This window comes from Coregonus lavaretus (assembly GCF_964263955.1).
Source record: "Coregonus lavaretus genome assembly, chromosome: 24".
In the NCBI taxonomy this organism is placed as follows: domain Eukaryota; kingdom Metazoa; phylum Chordata; class Actinopteri; order Salmoniformes; family Salmonidae; genus Coregonus; species Coregonus lavaretus.
Genome location: NC_140011.1, coordinates 9,369,866 through 9,391,321, shown reverse-complemented (window position 1 = coordinate 9,391,321; position 21,456 = coordinate 9,369,866). Strand labels below are relative to the sequence as shown.

The following is a 21,456-nucleotide window of genomic DNA, read 5'->3' as shown; positions in this document are numbered from 1 at the left end:
GCTAATGCCTAAACAAACAAGACCCCCTGTGCACTAATATATCAATACAAATAGTTATGTTCTCTTTATGTATAATAGTGTAGCATAGGAACTCAGTTATACACACTTACCTGTGGCTGGTTCAACATTGATTTATGTATCTGATAATTTGCTAGTTTAACCCATTTTGGCAGACACTGTTCAGCACGGTGCTCAATCCACCAGGAGTAACTGCTGGTTTTACAGCAAACATTTCAGGATATGGTATTTGCCTCCAACATTACAAGCTGTAAATGTGGGAATGGGTCTTCTCATCATTGAACTTCATTTTGCCTGACGGTTTTGAAATCTGTTCATCATGAGCAATTACACCTCATGGCACAACAAGCTGATTATTAATACTAATGTAGAAGTATACTTATATTTCTTCAAACATGCATACAACATTGTGTAAAATAATCATAAAGTCAGAAAATGTTGAATTACCTACAGTCCTCAAAAACAGCCACATGGCAAGATAGGAAGTGCAAGGAAATTAAAACCAGACTTCCAATGAGTTCAATAACTACATTTTCTCCGTATTTGGTTATCCTCATAAAATATATTTACATTTTGAGCAACATATTACGTTGGATTTATTTTTTGTAAAATGAAATGAACAAAGCATTGAAACAACTTGCATTCATTTTATTAAGTATATGTTGTTGTTTTTTTTGTTTTTTTTGCCAATTTCAATTCACCCCAGAATATATCTTTTTTTTACAGTGTGGCTGTGTTGATTGTGAAAAATGCCATTGAAATTCCAATCAAATTTACCATTTTACTGCCCCAGAAGTCAGGGGTTAAATTCCCACTTCCGCCTGTCTCACGTTCACTCCTTCTCTGTCTTCTCCTGTTTCTAATCTGTCTAAATAAAGGTGGAATTCCACAACAAACATTTCTCTGTATACCCTTATCATCAATCAATATTTTAAGCTATAAACCACTTGCATTTCTCAGTCTCACACAGTCTGCAAAAAAATATATTTCTCTGTGTTTTGATACTGCCTTTTACATACACTGAAACTGCAAAAAGTATTTTCAAACTCTCTCTTAAAAACACTAATATTCAGATTGAAGAACCACTTTGGGCGTTTCAGAACAATGCTATTCTGTTTTCAAAACACTTTCTGTGCATCATAACACTTACATTGGGTTTACATTCAAACACCCTCCAAACACCAGATCTCAGCTTAGGTGCACTACTTTTCATGGTTTCATGCAACACAACCAACATTACACAATAGCAGTGTTTTGAGTCTTTCTATTTTTTTCAGTGAAGCCACTGTTACCGCCATTGCTGCCTGATCAATTTCTCAATTTAGAAACCAATACACAATTTCAGCTTACAGACTATGATCATGTATTACTTCAATATCAATGAACAGAGGTGTATGTGAAATTAATACCAGTATTTTGGGATATGAGCCAAATCAAATAACTCCCAATGGACTAAATAGACTACAGGCCAGCTTTAGTTTAATAGACCTGTGACAAATAAATAAATAAAATACTAGAATTGAGGGACATGTTTTCTTAATCATAAAAATCACCAAATATTAGGCCTACTCCCATATCTCTCGTGCGCTCCCTGTTTGAATTTCCCACGCTCTGGCATGTCACTTCCTGGTTCAACACCGTGGACAGCTCCGCCGTCTCTCTAATTTTTTCACCCATCGCTATTCTGAGGCTCGAGGCAGGGGAGGAAAGTTTTGGCAAAATCTGAGTAACCGGTGCAGCTTTCCGTAAACCAACATCTTCCTTAGCAAATGTTTATCAGAACCCGTGGTGGCGATTAGAGGAAGAAAGGGAGGACGAAAGAGGGAGAGCAGAAACACGGAGACTGAGAGGAGCCGAGATGAAATAAAAATATGCGAAGAGACTGTGATTCCGCACAGATTTATCGCTTTCCACTATTTGGTTGCTGAGGGATAAACAGAGGGCAAGCGACCGCAGCGCTACGAGGGAGCCGAGAGGAGTGGACTGCCGTGCGGTGGACGTAAAGGAACCGATCTGCATGTGAGAGCGTTGGTACGTTCCACACAGCGGAGGCAAGAGATGCAGCCCTCGAGCAAGATCCTGAGTCTTATCGTCCTCGTCTTGATGGGCACAGAACTCACCCAAGTAGGTTTGAACACACGCCATTTTCCCCTCTGTATTAGAGCTACAACGTGGCAGGCGGTTAATTGGCTCGAGATCCGATAAAAGATTAAGAGTACCCAGTGCCTGCTAGCTAGACAGAGCTCTGGTAAATCTGACAGTTTTAGCACTTAAACAGATTAACGGGTGGGATTACATGGCGATGATGTGGATACATTGTGCTACACGGGCGCAGATAGCGCCAGCAGCGCCTAATGAATGTCACATAGCCTGACCCTACCGGGCTCTCTGTCTAACGCGCAGAGATAGAAAGATATACAAAATCCTAAACGCACAAATATGTGTCAATATACAAATATATTACACACGTATGAATTATGAGCAAATGTAATTAATCAAATGACAAATCTACCCATCCAAATAATCCTTGTGCGGGTTAGGATTATGTCAGAATGGTTATAGTTTTGAATTCCAAATCGAATCGTTGTGATTTGTCTGCTAGATGTAGCGTTATTCTGCATGTGTCGTTTGTTTTGAATAACAAGCAGTCAAAGATGATTGCATTTCAAGTAGCACAGCACAGCTGGTCCTTTGAAGATGCCCAAAGGAGCAGGAAGAATTTGACTTCTGAGAGGAGTAAGGAGGTCTTCATTTTAACCAACGAAGTACATTTTATTTGTCTGGTATAAAGCATTATCCAACATATCGATCCAATCACCAAAAATGGATCCAAGGCTGTAATGCATGAGTTGACAATGTGATGGAAGAATGTTGCCAAGTGTTGTTCTCTGTCTGAACCACACACACAGCACTTCTGGGAGATGCTTACGGTGGTGCTGTCCATGGTGCTGATGGTTGGTTTATTGTTGTGAGGGAGTTGCCTTTAACTCACAGTGTGCACATTTCACTCTATAGTTTAAAGCACAGGGTTACTCAGATATTCTAGCATTTATTTCTGTTTCACAAAACTACACGTGTGTCTGTTCATTCCCAGAGACGTACAGAATAATGGTTCTAAATAGTATCAGATAGGGGTTATTTGGCTTGTAACCATAGCTGAACCCTTTTTGGTGCTATATAGAACCCTTTTTTCAAGGTTCTATAAAGAACCATGCTCATGAGGTTCTAAATGGAACCCGTATGATGCTATAAAACACCCTTTCCTAGGGTTCTATAAAGAACCATTAAAAAGGTTCTATATAGCACCAAAAAAAAAAGGGCTCCGCTATGGTTACAATCCTTTTTGGGGCTATATTTAACACTTTTTTATGGTTCTTTATAGAACCTTTATAGAGAATGGTTATTTTATGGAGAATGGTTCTATACACAACCTTTATCAATCTGAAAGGTTATTTGTAGATCCTTTTGAAGAACCATACAGGGTTTTTTATTCTGGTCAGCCATATTGCTAAAATTCCATAGGTGTTAATAGACAAGTTGAATCAAGTTAGCTACCTCTGGAACAGCTGGGGTCCCTGAGGAGAGAATTGAGAAACTCTGACTGATTTAGTCAACCATTCTCAATTGACACAAGGCCATACAAAATCTTTCACAAGACATGCCACTGGCCATAATCATAGCATAACACAACACATTAGATAAACTGGAATGACACTCTCACTCACGGTTGAACAAAAAGAGCCCCAAAATATCTTAATGAGCCACCTCCCCTGCATTTTAAGTACCACTTAAAGAGCAAAGAACCCTTATGTGATCTGTAAAGAACCATTGAAGAGCTCAAATGGGTTCTTGAGTCATTATGGTTCCACATAGAACCATCACCCTTCCTAAAGAACCCTTGAGGAATCCTAATATTTTTTTGTCTGTACACTGTCCTTTCCCCCTAGGCATAAACAAGTGGACAACTGGTTAACAAACAAAATGGACATTAGTTCAACATAATAATCCTGTCAACATGAATACATTATGTGGAAATCTATCTGGCAATGCACAAACATAGACCACACAATATTCTACCAAATTTGAACCCTGCTTTTAATTCAAATTCAACCCCAGGCCTCAAGATTTAACTAATTTCAGATTGCATTAATGCATTAATGTTAGGGACCGATCAAAATTTACTGGGGACTGGTCTACCTCAAGGTGTCATAAACAAAAATGCACCCCCCTCCCCAAAGTTCAAAATATTCTCACATGACCCTCCCCTTGTACTGTACAATATATGGAACACCCTCCCCCCTCATAGAATTAACTCAAAATAATGTGTTTATGACCACAAATAACAATAACTCTAGGGATCATGTGTTTATAAACGTGGATATCGACTTTGCCACTTCAGCATGCTTTTGTGGCACAGTTGATGCCACGCAGGGCTACGGGCCAAAAGGTTGAGGGTTCGCCGACCACCCCAGACGAGCTCCCTCTCCCTGCCTGTTTCATTACACTACGATTAGAGCTGGCTGCAGACAATGATCAACTAGGGGGAAATCAGATTTTCAAAATTCTGATGCAATATTTATAATTATATAAAATGTATGCAACTAATTTTCCACCAACAGGTTTCTGTGCCAATGCACCACACAATCAATAAACAAAGCATACCGACTTCGGGCACTTCAATATCATGGTTTGCATTTTCAACACAATAACTAGATTATATCAATCTCGACAAACAGAAAATACATTCCTCCCTACCTTCTAGGCTTACCCAGTATCAAAGGCTTGTCTTGACAATGTCTGAACGTCATTAAACTTTTTGGTGTTTTGTAACAGATGTCTCTTTCCATTCATCAATTGGCTGCTGCGCAGTTTGGATTGATTGATTTTATTTGTCAATTAAAAAAACACATATATACACAAAAATTATTTTAAGTGACAGGGATTGCACATTAATGTCAGGGACTTATTTCCATTGTGGTGCCTATTTTTTTACATAAATACATATACAATTACATAGATACAGACACATTACAGAGATAGAGACGAAAATAATGCTAGTGAAGTTATGATCACAACTATGAAATAACACATATGGAATCATGTACATTTACATTTACATCATTTAGCAGACGCTCTTATCCAGAGCGACTTACAAATGTAGTAACCAAAAAAGTGATTCCTCAAGGGTTCTTTAGGAAGGGTGATGGTTCTATGTGGAACCATAATGACTCAAGAACCCATTTGAGCTCTTCAATGGTTCTTTACAGATCACATAAGGGTTCTTTGCTCTTTAAGCGGTACTTCTGCTAAATCACTAAAATTTTAATGTAAAAATTGCAAAGCATGCTGAGTGTTATTCTAATGAGCTCTGTATCGAAACGAGGCCATTAATAATACCCAGTGTGCTTTGCTGTTCATTTTGGTATGTTCATTTTCACATTTACATTTTGGTCATTTAGCAGACACTCCTATCTAGAGTGACTTGCTCAACTAAGGTAGATAAAGAACAACATTTCACAGTCATAACAAGAAAAAGGTTTTTGTAACCATTACTGAAAATGTTGTTGCTGTTCGGGCTGGCTACTTGCACATTTATTTTTGTATTTTAATTAAATACATTACAAAATACAAGTGTTTTGTAGTTTATTTTGATACACTGATCGTCATTGTATTTTCTATCATAATTATGTAATTATATTTTGTAGTTTTTGCCCATCTCTGTGCATCACACAAAAAAATTGGGTTCTTCAAGGGTTCTTTGGGAAGGGTGATGGTTCTATGTGGAACCATAATGACTTGAGTATCCCTTTGAACTTTGGTTATTTACAGTTCACAAAAGGGTTCTTTGGTCTACTAGTGATAATTAAAATGTAGGGAAGGTGGCTCATTCGAATATTTTGGTGCGTGGTTTGCGCACAGCTCTTTTTGTGCAACCGTGAGTTAGGTCATTCCACTTTATCCAATGTGTTGTGTTATGCAATTGCATGTTATATATGCCTATGGTTAGTGATAGTGTTGTATGAAACACTCATGTATGGGCTTGTATCAATTGAGAATGGTTGAGTAAATTTGTCAGTATTTTGTAATGCTCTTCTCAGTGACCCCCAGCTGTTCCAGAGCTAGCTCACTTGATTCAACTTGGCAATTAACATAATAACACCTATGGAATTTTAACAACATGAGATGGCTGACCAGAATAAAAATGGTATGGTTCTTCAAAAGGATCTACAGAGAACCTTTCAGGTTGAGAAATGTACAGTGCCTTGCAAAAGTATTCATCCCCCTTGGCGTTTTTCCTATTTTGTTGCATTACAACCTGTAATTTAAATTGATTTTTATTTGGATTTTATGTAATGGACATACACACAATAGTCCAAATTGGTGAAGTGAAATGAAAAAAATAACTAATAATAATGTGGTGCATGCATATGTATTCACCCCCTTTGCTATGAAGCCCCTAAATAAGATCTGGTGCAACCAATTACCTTCAGAAGTCACTTAATTAGTTAAATAAAGTCCACCTGTGTGCAATCTAAGTGTCACATGATCTGTCACATGATCTCAGTATATATACACCTGTTCTGAAAGGCCCCAGAGTCTGCAACACCACTAAGCAAGGGGCACCACCAAGCAAGCGGCACCATGAAGACCAAGGAGCTCTCCAAACAGGTCAGGGACAAAGTTGTGGAGAAGTACAGATTACGGTTGGGTTTTTAAAAAATATCTGAGACTTTGAACATCCCACGGAGCACCATTAAATCCATTATTAAAAAGTGGAAAGAATATGGCACCACAACAAACCTGCCAAGAGATGGCCCCCCACCAAAACTCACGGACCAGGCAAGGAGGGCATTAATCAGAGAGGCAACAAAGAGACCAAAGATAACCCTGAAGGAGATGCAAAGCTCTACAGCGGAGATTGGAGTATCTGTCAATAGGACTACTTTAAGCCGTACATTCCACAGAGCTGGGCTTTACCGAAGAGTGGCCAGAAAAAAGCCATTGCTTAAAGAAAAAATAAGAAAACACGTTTGGTGTTCGCCAAAAGGCATGTGGGAGACTCCCCAAACATATGGAAGAAGGTACTCTGGTCAGATGAGACTAAAATGGAGCTTCTTGGCCATCAAGGAAAACGCTATGTCTGGCGCAAACCCAACACCTCTCATCACCCCGAGAACACCATCCCCACAATGAAGCATGGTCGTGGCAGCATCATGCTGTGGGGATGTTTTTCATCGGCAGGGACTGGGAAAAACTGGTCAGAATTGAAGGAATGATGGATGGCGCTAAATACAGGGAAATTCTTGAGGGAAACCTGTTTCAGTCTTCCAGAGATTTGGGACTGGGACTTGGGGTTCACCTTCCAGCAGGACAATGACCCTAAGCATACTGCTAAAGCAACACTTGAGTGGTTTAAGGGGAAACATTTAAATGTCTTGGAATGGCCTAGTCAAAGCCCAGACCTCAATCCAATTGAGAATCTGTGGTATGACTTAAAGATTGCTGTACACCAGCGGAACCCATCCAACTTGAAGGATCTGGAGCAGTTTTGCCTTGAAGAATGGCCAAAAATCCCAGTGGCTAGATGTGTCAAGCTTATAGAGACATACCCCAAGAGACATGCAGCTGTAATTGCTGCAAAAGGTGGCTCTACAAAGTATTGACTTTGTCTTATTTCTTGTTTGTAAAAAAAAAAAAAAAGTGTTTTGCATCTTCAAAGTGGTAGGCATGTTGTGTAAATCAAATGACACAAACCCCCCAAAAATCCATTTTAATTCCAGGTTATAAGGCAACAAAATATGAAAAATTCCAAGGGGGGTGAATACTTTCGCAAGCCACTGTAAATAAGTACCACCTTGTAACCAACATCGGAGAAGGCATGTTTGGAGAGGGGCATGGTTTATATAGCTAGATAGCTACTCTACCGGGGCCAAAATTTGACTGTAGGGTCTCTGCAAATAGTGTATAATTAAACGTTTACCTGGTTCATCTATGGCAAAGATACGTATAAGTTTCCCCTTTCATCTGTGTCTGGTGTTCGCTAGTTACTGGCTAGCTAGGTCTTCAGCCAGCATAGAACAAAAGTGGAGGAAGGGTCGTTCAAAACTCTGTCACAGTTGTCATGTCAACACATCAATCAGTATTGCTGTGAACTGCATCACAAGAGACATGCCAAATGGTATATATATATATATATATATATATATATATATATATATACGTTTTTTTTAAATATATTTCTTAACCTGAACTCATTGAAGCAATTTTGATGTTGTATGAGTTTCTTTGTGTATCTCCAAATTTGCTTGAGATGATTTTACTGCAACACTGCTCACTGAATCCAAGTTGCTTGACATAGGTGTTTCAAAGAGCTGTCAGTCAAGGCGAGCTCATAAATGTAAGCTCCCTGCCCACTCAGCCTGTATTTTCAAACTTCCTGGTAACTAGCCATGAGATAAAAAACACATTTTCTCACATTTTGAGCATTTCTATCCAAAACAAATATTATGGGTGATATTTTAGTCACTCTAAAGGCTATTTTATATGGGAATCAGAATAACTGTTCGAGACCTTTAATGGTTAGGAAAGGGTTCTATATAGCACAAAAAAGTGTTCCACTATGGTTACAATACATTTTTTTTGTGTGTACACAGCTTCGGCGAAAAATAGCTGACCTCACACATCACATAGACACTCTACTGCCCTTATCTCTCCCAAAGCTTGTGCCCATGCACCTCTCACCATGACCAACAACCTACTGTGGTCTCACTGTAACACTGTGACACAAACACAGTGCTGAGCTCTCAGTAATGCTGACTCTGTTGTACCTATTGCCCTTCTGATCTCATTGATTGAAGAGGAAAAGTCATATGATGTTAGGGAACGTACTGTGCTTTGGGCTTCATACTGTGTTATGCAGTTTGGGTGCTGCATGGTGTAGTCAGTAAGAGGCTGTGGATGTGTTCACACTGTAGTCTGTGGCCTTGGATGGCACTGGCGTGTGATTGTGTGAGTGTGTTTGAGTGTGTGTATGTGATTGCGTGCGTGCGTGCGCCTTGGATGGATGTAATTTGTACAAGGTCAGTCAATAGATTCTGTACCATTCAAGTTTCATCATAACATGCCCACTTCAATTTCCCCCTACAGCCTAGGCAGATACAGATGTCTTTCTGAAAGCTATGCCACTGCAGGCTATTGTTTGCTTTTAGAGGGAACAGTGAGAGTATATAGGAATAGCCATGGAGGTAGCCAGTGTACAGATACATCTGGGTTATTTCACAAACAGCAGTATGTGCTGGAATGAAATCTATTATTCATACCTGTGTAGTGTGGAGGATCATTTGTGTCAGATTCTGGAGCAGAACAACAAGTCACAATGCTGGAAATCATATTTCTCTCTCTCTCTGTTGTTTTATTTCTCTCTCTGTTTCTCTCTCTATCAGACACACACTCATTCACGCAGACACTCACTCTCTCTCAACCCCACAAAGACACACAAACACACATAGAAAGAAAGAATGAAAGAAATAAAGAAAGAAAGACAGACAGACAGACAGACAGACAGACACACACTGTTCGTCAATTCTTCAGGCAATGTAACTGACATCCCTCCACACATCTTGACAGATCTACTACCATAAGACATCACATGATTCCCGACCACATTCATAACAGCATTATGGGCTAGATTCAATCAGTTCAGCATTAACCCGCGATAACTGTCAACTGCATAGCATAATCATTGCTTTTGTTTAGACGATGTCAGAGGTGTAACTTCGTTGGAGCTGTTAAATCAGCGAGCGGTTGCTGCTCTTATTTATTTAAAAACTTTAATTTAAATGAAATAATAAGGATTTGTATCAGCCTAATCTACAGTAGGTGTAGATTAGATCACACATTCCAGTGTTTAAACTTGTTACATGGCTATATGGGTTTTCTACTAATGTACGCGATAGGTATAACACTGGTAGCCGCTTGTGGATTTGACATTGAAATTATATGCTATACAGTTGTCGGTTATCGTGGGTTAACGCTGTACTGATTTAATCTAGGCCTATATTAGCATAAATTATATTAGCATACCCTTCAGACCCCCTAGAGCAGGGGTCAGCAATATTACTTTAGTTTTTTGTGGATTTTAGGTTTTTGTCAAAAAATACTCTAAAATCACCAGGAATTCAGCTAAAATGTGTTTAATTTAGGAAATCTGTTTCCAAGTATTCCCACACAAAAAAAAGAGACGTGATTGTTTCTCAATGTAATTAAGGTCAGCAATTATTGTTATTTTCAAATCAATCTCTATTTGGGCTTAGTTTTGGTCAATTTGCAGTGTACAAATTATACTGAACAAAAATATAAACCAACATGTAAAGTGTTGGTCCCATTTTTCATGAGCTAAAATAAAAGAGCCCAGAAATGTTCCATATGCACAAAAAACTTATTTCTCTCAAATTATGTGCACAAATTAGTTTACATCCCTATTAGTGAGCGTTTCTCCTTTGCCAACATAATCCATCCACCTGACATGTGTGGCATATCAAGAAGCTGATTGAACAGCATGATCATTACACAGGTGCACCTTGTGCTGGGGATAATAAAAGGCCACTAAAATGTGCAGCTTTGTCACAGAACACAATGCCGCAATTGGCATGCTGATTGCAGGAATGTCCAACATAGCTGTTGCCAGATAATTGAATGTTCATTTCTATACCATAAGCCACCTCCATTTTAGAGAATTTGGCAGTACGCCCAACCAGCCTCACAACTGCAGACCACGTGTAACCACGCCAGCCCAGGACCTCCACATCCGGCTTCTTCACCTGCAGGATCATCTGAGGGTGTGCTGAGGAGTATTTCTGTCTGTAATAAAGTCATTTTATGGGGGAAAACACATTCTGATTGGCTGGGCCTGGCTCCCCAGGGGTGGGCCTGGCTCCCCAGTGGGTGGGTCTATGCCCTCCCAGGCCCACCCATGGCTGCACCCATGCCCAGTCATGTGAAATCCATAGATTAGGACCTAAGACATTTATTTCAATTGACTGATTTCCTTCTATGAACTGTAACTCAGTAAAATCATTGAAATTGTTGCATGTTGCATTTATAATTTTGTTCAGTATATTATCATTATTATAAAATAGTTGCCTACTCCTGCCCTAGAGCACTACATATCCCATAGTTCCTTAATGAAGATGTACTCAGAGCATAGCTAGTATGTGGGCAGTATGTATTCCAGAATTCCTTAATTAACATGTTTTTAGCATAGATAATGAGGGCAGTATTTGTTGTTGTTGTTGGTTCAGGTTATCAGTCGTGCAGAGAATGGCCAGCTGTTCACCTGGCAGCTCCCTCAAGGCTTAAGGCCCACTACATCTCCCTGCGTGGCAGCTTTAGACCACTCTCCCTGCCTGCCCTCTCTGTAACCCTCAAGGCTTAAGGCCCACTACATCTCCCTGCGTGGCAGCTTCAGACCACTCTCCCTGCCTGCCCTCTCTGTAACCCTCAAGGCTTAAGGCCCACTACATCTCCCTGCGTGGCAGCTTTAGACCACTCTCCCTGCCTGCCCTCTCTGTAACCCTCAAGGCTTAAGGCCCACTACATCTCCCTGCGTGGCAGCTTCAGACCACTCTCCCTGCCTGCCCTCTCTGTAACCCTCAAGGCTTAAGGCCCACTACATCTCCCTGCGTGGCAGCTTTAGACCACTCTCCCTGCCTGCCCTCTCTGTAACCCTCAAGGCTTAAGGCCCACTACATCTCCCTGCGTGGCAGCTTTAGGCCACTCTCCCTGCCTGCCCTCTCTGTAACCCTCAAGGCTTAAGGCCCACTACATCTCCCTGCGTGGCAGCTTTAGACCACTCTCCCTGCCTGCCCTCTCTGTAACCCTCAAGGCTTAAGGCCCACTACATCTCCCTGCGTGGCAGCTTTAGACCACTCTCCCTGCCTGCCCTCTCTGTAACCCTCAAGGCTTAAGGCCCACTACATCTCCCTGCGTGGCAGCTTTAGACCACTCTCCCTGCCTGCCCTCTCTGTAACCCTCAAGGCTTAAGGCCCACTACATCTCCCTGCGTGGCAGCTTTAGACCACTCTCCCTGCCTGCCCTCTCTGTAACCCTCAAGGCTTAAGGCCCACTACATCTCCCTGCGTGGCAGCTTTCGACCACTCTCCCTGCCTGCCCTCTCTGTAACCCTCAAGGCTTAAGGCCCACTACATCTCCCTGCGTGGCAGCTTTAGACCACTCTCCCTGCCTGCCCTCTCACAGAGACCTGAAAAGCAGCTGCTGCTGTTACAGTAATATAACAACCCTCTGTAACCCTCAAGGTTTCAGGCCCACCTCTCCCTCCAGCTTCTGACAGAGGCCTGCTCTCCTGACCTGGGTTCAAATACTATTTGAAATCTTTCAAATACTTAGAGCGCCTGGAGTGTCAGGTGGGCGCAGTTTGCACGTTTGAGACTTTTCTATTGGTTACATTGCACCTGTCAAGCTCAATCAAGCACAGTATTTGAAATGATTTTGAATAGTATTTGAATCCAGGTATGCTGCTGTAACAGTAGGATAACAGCCCTCTGTAACCTTCAAGGTTTCAGATCCACTATATCTCCACCTCTCCCTCCACCTCTCCCTCTCCCTCCACCTCTCTGTCCCTGCATTCTTACAAAGGCCTGATGTTCAGACCTGGGTTCAAATACGGTTTGAAATCATTTCTAAATACTATTTGAAATCATTTCAAATACTTTATCTGTGCTTGAATGAGCTTGCCTGGCTTATTTTACCAATATAGTAGTCCCAAAACGGTATACCCACATTTGGCACTCTATGCAGGCTAGAGCAAAGTATTTTTTAAATATTTGAAATAGTATTTGAGCCCAGGTATGCTGCTGTTACAGTAATATACCAACTTTCTCCTCTGTAAACCTTAAGGTTTCAGGCCTACATTTCCATGCTACATATCACACACCTACAATCCGCAGCAAAGTGTAAACCTCTACAAATCACAACACAGCTACAACAAATACAAACCCACACACAGTTACAGGCTAACTCAGAGCAATATGTAACATACTCCCACTAATGCAAATACATGCGGACTCCCTCATAGATCAAATCAAATGTATTTATGAAGCCATTTTTACATCAGCAGGTGTCACAAAGTGCTTATACAGAAACTCAGCCTAAAACCCCAAACAGCAAGAAACCTAGAGAGGAACCAGGCTCTGAGGGGTAGCCAGTCCTCTTCTGGCTCTGCCGGGTGGAGATTATAAGAGTACATGGCCATTAAGGCCAGATTGTTCTTCAAGATGTTCAAACGTTCATAGATGACCAGCACGGTCAAATAATAATCACAGTGGTTGTAGAGGGTGCAACTGGTCAGTACCTCAGGAGTAAATGTCAGTTGGCTTTTCCTAGCCGAGCATTCAGAGGTCAAGACAGCAGGTGCGGTAGAGCGAGAGAGAGGGAGAGAGAGGGAGAGAGAGAGAGAGGGAGAGTCGAAAATGGCAGGTCCGGGATAAGGTAGCATGTCCGGTGAACAGGTCAGGGTTCCATAGCCACAGGCAGAACAGTTGAAACTGGAGCAGCAGCACGACCAGGTCGACTGGTTACAGTAAAACCTTGAAATCAGCCCTAGCCTTAACAGGAAGCCAGTGTAGAGAGGCTAGCACTGGCGTAATATGATCACATTTTTGGATTCAAGTCAAGATTCTAGCAGCCGTGTTTAGCACTAACTGAAGTTTATTTAGTGCTTTATCCAGGTAGCCAGAGAGTAGAGCATTGCAGTAGTCTAATCTGAAAGTGACAAAAGCATGGATTAGCTTTTCTGCATAATGTTTGGTTACGAATATGGAAAAAAGCTGCCCTTGATATATTCTTGATATGTTTGTCAAAAGAGAGATCAGGGTCCAGAGTAACACCGAGGTCCTTCACAGTTTTATTTGAGGTGACTGTACAACCATCAAGATTAATTTTCAGATCCAACAGCAGATCTCTTTTTTTCTTGGGACCTATTTCTTGGGACCTTTTTCTTGGGACCTCTGTTTTGTCCGAGTTAAAAGTAAAACATTTGCCACCATCCACTTCCTTATGTCTGAAACACAGGCTTCCAGGGTAGGCAATTTTGGGGCTTCACCATGTTTCATCGAAATGTACAGCTGTGTGTCGTCCGCATAGCAGTGAAAGTTGACATTGTGTTTCCGAATGACATCACCAAGAGGTAGAATATATATTGAAAACAATAGTGGCCCTAAAACGGAACCTTCAGGAACTCCGAAATGTACAATTGATTTGTCAGAGGACAAACCATCCACTGAGACAAACTGATATCTTTCCGACAGATAAGATCTAAACCAGGCAAAACCTTGTCCGTGACGACAAATTAGGGTTTCCATTCTCTCCAAAAGAATGTGGTGATCGATGGTGTCAAAAGCGGCACTAAGGTCTAGGAGCACGAGGACAGATGTAGAGCCTTGTCTGACGCCATTAAAAGGTCATTTACCACCTTCATGAGTGCAGTCTCAGTACTATGATGGGGTGTAAAACCAGACTGAAGCGTTTAATATACATTATTTGTCTTCAGGAAGGCAGTGAGTTACTGCGCAACAGCTTTTTCTAAATGTTTTGAGAGGAATGGGAGATTCGATATAGGCCAATAGTTTTTTACATTTTCCGGGTCAAGGTTTGGCTTTTTCAAGAGAGGCTTTATTACTACCACTTTTAGTGAGTTTGGTACACATCCAGAGGATAGGGAGCCGTTTATTATGTTCAACATAGGAGGGCCAAGCACAGGAAGTAGCTATTTCAGTAGTTTAGTTGGAATAGGGTCCAGTATGCAGCATGACTATTTTCGTGAATGTCAAGAGATACAGGATAAATTTTTTTTGAGTATTTCCATTGATTCTAGGTCCTGGCAGTTCTGTGCAGACTCCAACTGAGCTTTGGAGAAATACGCAGATTCAAAGAGGAGTGCGTAATTTCCTTTCTAATGATCATAATCTTTTCGTCTAAGAAGTTAATGAATTCATCACTGCTGAAGTGAAAGCCATCCTCTCTTGGGGAATGCTGGATTTTAGTTAGCTTTGCGACAGTATCAAAAATAAATGTATTCCACTGGACAAACTAGATCCAGGGTATGACTGTGGTAATATGTAGGTCCGGAGACATGTTGGACAAAACCCACTGAGTTGATGATGGCTTCTTAAGCCTTTTGGAGTGGGTCTGTGGACTTTTCCATGTGAATATTGAAGTCACCAATAATTTGTATATTATCTGCCATGACTACAAGGTCCGATAGGAATTCAGGACCGCTGTATATGGCCCAGGAGGCCTGTAAACAGTAGCTATGAAAAGTGATCAAATAGGCTGCATAGATGTCATGACTAGAAGATCAAAAGACGAAAACGTCTTTTCTTTTTTTTATTAGAGAAAAATGCGCGGGGGATATGGTCACTAGTGTAACCAGGAGGGGAGGCCTCATTTAACACAGTAAATTCAACAGGCTTGAGCCATGTTCCAGTCAGGCCAATCACATCAAGGTTATGATCAGTGATTAGTTCATTAACTATGACTGCATTGGAAGTGAGGGAACTAACATTAAGTAGCCCTATTTTGAGATGTGAGATATTATCACAATCTCTTTCAATAATGACAGGAATGGAGGATGTCTTTATTCCAGTGAGATTGCTAAAGCGAACACCGCCATGTTTAGTTTTGCCCAACCTAGATCGAGGCACAGTCACAGTCTCAATGGGGAGAGCTGAGCTGACTACACTGACTGTGCTAGTGGCAGACTCCACTAAGCTGGCAGGCTGGCTAACAGCCTGCTGCCTGCACCCTATCTCATTGTGGAGTTAGTGGAGTTAGAGCCCTGTCTATGTTGATAGATAAGATGAGAGCACCCCTCCAGCTAGGATGGAGTCTGTCACTCCTCAGCAGGCCAGGCTTGGTCCTGTTTGTGGGTGAGTCCCAGAAAGAGGGCCTATTATCTACAAATTCTATATTTTGGGAGGGGCAGAAAACAGTTTTCAACCAGCAATTGAGTTGTGAGACTCTGCTGTAGAGCTCATCACTCCCCCTAACTGGGAGGGGGCCAGAGACAATTACTCGATGCCGACACATATTTCTAGCTAATTTACACGCTGAAGCTATAATGCGCTTGGTGACCTCTGAATGTTTCATCCTAACATCATAGACACATTCAAATGCATTCACTAAACACATACATAAATCCTCAGCAAATGTACACATAACCACAAACACACTCATGCAGACAAGACATTTGTAGAAACAAAATTCCAAACACTTATGTCCCCTGTGCTGTTCAGCTTCAGCTAAATATCTCACCCAGTTAGAACTACACTCTAAAAATTAGGTGTTCAACAAGGGTTCTTCTAAGATCCTCAAAGTTCTTTGAAGAACCTTATGGTTCTTGGCTCTGAAAATTGCCTCCAAAAGGTTCTTCCAAGAACCCCATAGGAGGTGGGGTTCATCGAGGAACCTCATTAGTTGGTGGGGGTTCTTGCAGGAACCTAACTGCCCAACTGAAACATTTGGATTTCAATTTGAAAGGACAGCAGGTGCAGGCACTTAACTGAATAATGTGAAGATCTCCTCAATTTAAGGTAAGGTTTGTCCCTTGTATGATCTAAATTGATATTGTTTTATGATGATACCATCTATCTTTTCATATTTGTGCAAATCTTTCTAAAACAGATAATGGATACAATTCAATGGATATCAATCAACAAAGAGGTAAGAATATGTATGCTATAAGAATATGTTGAAGGCTAGCTGTATTGGCTGCAGATGACTGAACTGTTCACTTTTGTGTCTGTGTCTGCAGGTTTACAGAAGAGTAGGCATACAAAGGTATGTCAATTGGTGTTGGTATGTTATGCAGATCACATGTACCATCCTCCTCCCTTCCCTCCTCTTCAATGAAAATCCCATAGGCCTCTACATTATGGACAAGGTATGTGCATGAAAATCATTATCAAAATAGTTTTTTTCATTCACATTTACCACAAAAACCAAGGTATGAATACTGTCGTGTGCATGTTTTGTTAATCATCTGTATAATTACAATTTTTTGGATTCACAGACCCTCCCTACACCTCTGATGAATATAACAGGAAAGCTGTTCGAATACCATGCACTGCAAAATCATTCTGGCTATGGATACAGAGAACATCAACACATTAACATCAACATGCCAGAGGATATACCAATTGGACTTGGGGCTCTGCTGGGAGTTTACCTCATATTTAGATTTTTTTATTCTGCTTTGAAACTAAAATCCTAATAAACACTGACAACTAAAATATTGTGTTATTGTTGTTATTGTTAAGCATATTACTACTAATAATAGGGAAGGGGGGAGTTCAAAAATTAACCCCAAAACGTTCTTCGAGGTCCATTAAAAGGTATTCTTTGAAGAACATTTATATTTTAGCAGATGCTCTTATCCAGAGCGACTTACAGTTAGTGAGTGCATACATTCTTTTTTATACTGCCCCCCCGTGGGAATCGAACCCACAACCCACAACCCTGCCGTTGCCATACTCTACCAACTGAGCCACATCCCTGCCGGCTATTCCCTCCCCTACACTGGACGACGCTGGGCCAATTGTGCACCACCCCATGGGTCTCCCGGTCACGGCCGGCTACGACAGAGCCTGGATTCGAACCAGGATCTCTAGTGGCACAGCTAGCATTGCGATGCAGGGAGACTCCTATATTTAAAGAGTTCTTCGAATAACTTTTAGGGATTTCCCCACAGTTTCAATTTGAAGAACCCCTAAAGAATCCTCCAAGGACCTTTACTTTTTAGTGTGTAGGGATCCAAGAGAAGGATTTCAGAGAGAGAGAGAGAGAGAGAGAGAGAGAGAGAGAGAGAGAGAGAGAGAGAGAGAGAGAGAGAGAGAGAGGGGGAGGGGGTTAATAATGCAAGGTTTACACTATAATCAATTCAGTCTCTGCAGCTGCATTGCATTATGTTGTGATTGACATCTTGGATTTTATTTATTCATAATTCAGTTTGAGTGAAACTATAAAAGTAAGTGAGTTGGCATTACAGAGTTGTACTAGTGTACATATGTTATACTGTACTTTTTCAGTTGTACACATAGAAGCTCTGAAAAAAAACCATTGTCCTTTTACAGTAATCATACAAACATAGGAGAAGTTGTCCATTTTAATTGGCACATCTCCATCTGACTCAATGGGAGAGATAATTGACGATCATATGTCATACTGTACTTTCACAGTTGTGTATGTAGTAGTAGCAGCAGCAGCAGTAGTTATGCATGCCATATGGTCATAGTAATCATATAACATGGGAGAATATAGCAGTTTTAAATTACATATCCCAGTCTGACTCAATGAGAGACGTAATTGGTGATGTGTGAACCTCAGGGTTTTCTGCCAGTTTGCATGATAATTTCTGTAATGTTCCTTTTATTAAATATGACCTCTGACCCCTTAATTTCCTCTCTGTCACTCTCTGTGACACGGTCAGCCAAGCCAGCCTAGCGTGACACGCCTGAGCCAGTCCTCCACTGACTGATCTGTTCCAGTGGTTTATCCCGTATTAGCTGATCTGTCCAGGGGATGGTCAGAGGGACGGTTTCCCCTTCACAGATTAAGCCTAGTCATGGACTAAAAACCATGCTCAAGGACTAGGTTGAATTTGTGTGGGGGAAACCGACCCAGAGAGTGTTAAGGCAGAGTATTAATGCTTAGTACTGCTATGCTAACTGGCTGGCAGAGATGAGATGGGATGGGATTGGGTGAGCAGAGCTGAGCTGGGAAGGGAAGGACAGGGCAGGGCAGGAGAGAGGAGGGGAGGTCAGGGCTGGGATGGGCAGGGTAGGAGAGGGCACACACAGAGGTGAGTTGACCCCCTCTGATACCTCACACTGTCCTGTAGAGTCACAACTGCTGTGTACTGTACACTGACAAAGGTCACAGAGAGAGGGGGGACAAAGGGACAGATGCATAGTAGGAGGGGGGAGAGAGGAAAAGGGAAGGAGGAAAGAGAGACTGAGGGTGAGAGAGAATGGGAGACTTGAGTCTTTTATTTATATCAGCATACTGCATTACTGAGAGGACATAAATAGCCCATATAACACTGTGGATATTTTGGGTCGTGATGTAATATCTTCTATCTTACAGCTAAGCCTATAGGTAGAGCACTACCCAAGTATTGTGATGCTCTTTTGCCCCATCCCCAGCTAGCACACCTGAATCCAATAATAAACTAATCATGATCTTCAGTTTAGAATGCAATTAGTTTAATCAGCTGTGTTTGCTAGGGATGGGAAAAAGTGTGACACCACTCCGGTCACATGAACCAAAACGCTGTCTAATTCTATTATTTGTTGAGTCAAATTGTGGGAATTATTAAAGTGAGGATTCAAAATAGTCACAAGGTGATGGGAGAGAGGGGATATGATAAAAGTATGGGGTCTAGAGTACTGGTGTGCCATCCTTCTGCTGTGGCAATGGCTGTGGTTCAGGGCCTGTATGCAGGGCCGGCCCTGGGCATAAGTAACATAAGCGGTTGCTTAGGGCCCCGGCAGCTAATCGAAATTGGTAGTGCATCAGCAGTTTTTCTCTTGTAATGTCAGTCACTCAATTAACCCATGTCAGCAAACTTTTTTTTATTTTTTACATTGATAGGCATCTATCTACACCTTATAGTAATCATGTCCATATTACTGACCAGGCACGCAGGGCATGTGCCTAGGGGCCCTGACCTTCAGGTGGCCCCCATTGATTTTGTTAGTCACTCTCACTCAGGTATCATATGAACAAGGGCATAAGTCATGGTAAAATGACTAGAGTTGCATGAAATTAGTTTTAAAACTGCAAAAATGTATCTCCACCGCATGGCACAATGAGTAGAATTGCATGAAATGTGTTTTAAAACGGAAAGATTTTCTCTCCACCCTGTGGCAAAATGTGTAGAATTGCAGAAAATGTGCTTTAAAACTGCAACATTTTCTCTACGCCCAATGGCAAAATGTGTAGAATTGCAGGAAATTAACTTTAAAACATCATTTGTTCTCTTCGGCATCAAGAGGTGGACCACTAAAATGCTTTACCCGCGAGGTGGGGGGCTCCCAAACCAAATCTCGCTTCTCAGAGTAGGAGTGCTCATCTAGGATCAGCCCCCCCCCTGTAATCTTATTCATTGTGCGCTTGAAGGCAAAACTGATCCTAAATCAGCTGAGAAGTGAGATTTGGTTTGGGAGCCTATATGGCCTATAGCAGGGTTTCCCAAATTCTTGTTTTTGCCCTACCACTACACGGCTGATTCAAATAATGAGTGAGTGAGTGAGTGAGTGAGTGAGTGAGTGAGTGAGTGAGTGAGTGAGTGAGTGAGTGAGTGAGTGAGTGAGAAAGAAAGAATCAATCCACCCGAACCTGTATCTCAGAGGTAGGCAACCCTGGTCCTGTTGTGCTGCAGGCACTTCATGTTTTTGATTTAACCGACCTGGAAGACCAGGTGTGTTGAATTTAGGCAATCACTGAACTGATCAATTAGCTCAGTTGGCCAGGTGTGGTGCCTAGTTGGAACAAAATCCTGCAGTACCTGCGGCACTCCAGGAACAGGGTTACCTATCCCTGCTGTGCTTGTTCTTTTGCCTGTAACACCTTCAGAAATCATTTTTGGTGACAATTTTAGGCACACATTCCAGCACGAAATTAGTCGCCAACTGTTGGGTAAGTCATTCACACAACACATCTAAATTGGGTTGTGACATTTATGTGATATTTCACTGCTATTTAATGAAGAACAGTATTGCCTTAGGACTACTGTCCCTTTAAGACAGTTTGATGTACCAGCAACACCGAAAGCAGCTACAAGATGGTGCCAGAGTCTTCCACATCATCAGTTTTAGATGATACTGTAAACGCAGTGTTGATGATGATAGGGGCTCGCTTTGGGGACTTTTGAATAAAGCCTGGGTTTGTGTTAAAATCGTTTATGTGTTTTAATGCACTTTTTTGCATTATTGGATGATATATGCTTGTTATCCTTATTGTGTGCCCTATTACGCATATGTACGACCCTTATTTGCCTATCTCACCTTAATATGCCCACCACAACCTCTGATCAACTTCTGAACTGGGGGAGTGTTTGAATCAAATCATAATGAACTTTAATTGCATGAGGTTGTTCATTTAATTAAGGTCAAGTTGATTAATTCTCGGTACCTTAACATCTCGGGGTCCGTGTGGGGTGTGGGAGTGAGAAATTTCACCTGCCGCGGCCCGGGATAATTGCCACGTTCATAACAACTCGGAATTTGGGAATCTCCAACTTCCGACTTCAGTGCGTTCAAAACAACTGGGAACTCATGAAAAAAAACGATCTCCGACTGGATAAAATCTATTTGAATGGTCATCCAACTCGTAGTTCCAACTCGGGAACTCGGGCCTCTTTCT

At 41.5% G+C, this 21,456-nt stretch overlaps 1 protein-coding gene across 1 annotated transcript in view; it reads left to right on the top strand.

Annotated features, from left to right (window-relative positions):
- Positions 1-2,076: 2,076 nt before the first annotated feature.
- The window catches only part of LOC311099782 (noelin-like), a gene marked incomplete at both ends in the record, with an annotated part of 56,971 nt that continues 37,591 nt past the window's right edge, over positions 2,077-21,456 (top strand). The window contains one exon of the mRNA XM_084140529.1: positions 2,077-2,142. Within this exon, the coding sequence (XP_083996655.1) occupies positions 2,077-2,142 (66 nt within the window). The remainder of the gene's footprint in view (positions 2,143-21,456) is intronic.